General features: G+C 43.6%; 1 protein-coding gene across 1 annotated transcript; it reads right to left on the reverse strand.

The window, feature by feature from the left end:
- Nucleotides 1–372: 372 nt before the first annotated feature.
- BHLHA9 (basic helix-loop-helix family member a9) lies at nucleotides 373–1,134 on the reverse strand. Its single transcript, XM_075196890.1, has one exon. It carries the CDS (start codon nucleotides 1,132–1,134, stop codon nucleotides 373–375), a length of 762 nt encoding a protein of 253 aa, XP_075052991.1.
- Between the last annotated feature and the right edge of the window lie 578 nt (nucleotides 1,135–1,712).

Raw genomic sequence — 1,712 nt, forward strand, 5'->3', positions numbered from 1 at the left:
AAATTGAGAAATGGGTGCAATTGCTGGCAGCCCCATCTATGTATTGAATGTAAGTTACACAGAGAAGTAGGTTACCCACTTCAGTGCTTGAAATGACAATGTTATAAAGCTACGTACCGAGTTTAGCTGTCAATATTACCGCAGTGCATAATACATATTACTCGCATCCCCTGAGATTTAACAGCTCCAAGAAAGCATTTACTATAGTACTGATGCTTTCTTGTACGCTTTCATATGACCGTTTTGTTTTGACAAAGTCTCAGATCAGTCTCCCGGAGATCCTAGTGTTTGTACAGGACAGTACTTTTGTGTGGCTGTCAAGCTGCCCTTAGGAACATACTGCAGGAACTTCAGAGCATTTACAAGCTGAAGTTAATGCATGGAAAGTGAATGTTGGTAACTTGATCCTTGTAAGCATCCAAACTGCCAAGTAAATGGTCCAGAAGAATGTTCTGTAAGATTGTCCATGTGATTCGGGTAGCAGGTGCCCCTGACACCGATGCTATAACTACCATGTCTATAATAAGGGGAGCCTGACATTAAATTTTCCTCCGTTGGACTTCCATATTGGCACTGCAAGTAAGGAACCTCTGGTGACAGTCTAGTGTAGTGAGGAGAGTGACATTGCTGAAGATGTGCAGACTCCCCGTAGCTGGGATTTGGAGGTACATCTTGATGAGTCTGTGATGGCATCAAGTAGGTCTGAGGACTGCTGGCATTGATCTCTGGCTGCCTGCTCCCATCATGTTGAACGTGGCATTCTGTGTGACTGCAGGTCCTTTTTTGTGGAGAGCTTGAGTGCAGGAACATGGATAACGTAGATATCCTATTGATGGCTCTCTTCAGTGTTGATATCTTGGATAGTCTCTTGCCACTCAAGTCATGTTTAAGGGTCAGTCGCAGTGCATTGAATGCCTGGTTGTAGTCCAGGATCCTCTTTCTTTCTCTGACATTGGCTGCTACCCGTCTGGCCTTGGACCTCACTGGCCTGGTCCTCTTCTTAGTTTTAGCTTCTTCAACCTCACTTTCACTCTCTAGTCTCTGGAATTCTCCCAGAGATTGCACAGGGCTTTCATCTGCCCCGTCTTCCACCTCTTGCTCATCTTCTGAAAAGTCTGATTCAATGAGGCTCATTGCAGCTGTCCTCACTCCTCAGCTCCAGCCCTGAGATTAGTTTAGCTTGAATTTCTCTTCCTGCTCTGCTTTTAAAGATCCAGCGTTTAGTCCTTCCACTCCCTCTCAAAGTCACTCCCTGCAAGGGGAGCCTACTCCTTAAATACTACTTGTCTTCTTGTTTTATTATACCTCATAAGGACTCTAACAGGTACCTAGGATCTTAGTTTTATTACCTGCCTGCAGGTAGACGGGGCTTGGGTTGATAGCTTTAAAAAGATCATAGGAAACATGCAAAACGCCTGTAGTTACTACTCTGACATACTAATCTGCAAAATTATACAGCACATGTAGTTTCTCCTCTTACAACAAATTACAGGTATTTCCTCTTAATCTATTCTGGCTGATCACCTTCAAACTTGTACTGCCAGAGGGGCCAACAATGCATACAGTCAAAGCAATGCAATTCACATCTCTGTGGCAGAAGGAATCTTTATATGTCATCCAGACTATACTGTATAACAGTCACAGATAATGTCATTTACGTATCGTGACAGCAGCATGAACTGCCCTATAAAGCTAATGGAGAGTATAGTGAT

This window comes from Mixophyes fleayi, chromosome 2, assembly GCF_038048845.1.
Source record: "Mixophyes fleayi isolate aMixFle1 chromosome 2, aMixFle1.hap1, whole genome shotgun sequence".
Classification (NCBI taxonomy): Eukaryota; Metazoa; Chordata; class Amphibia; order Anura; family Limnodynastidae; genus Mixophyes; species Mixophyes fleayi.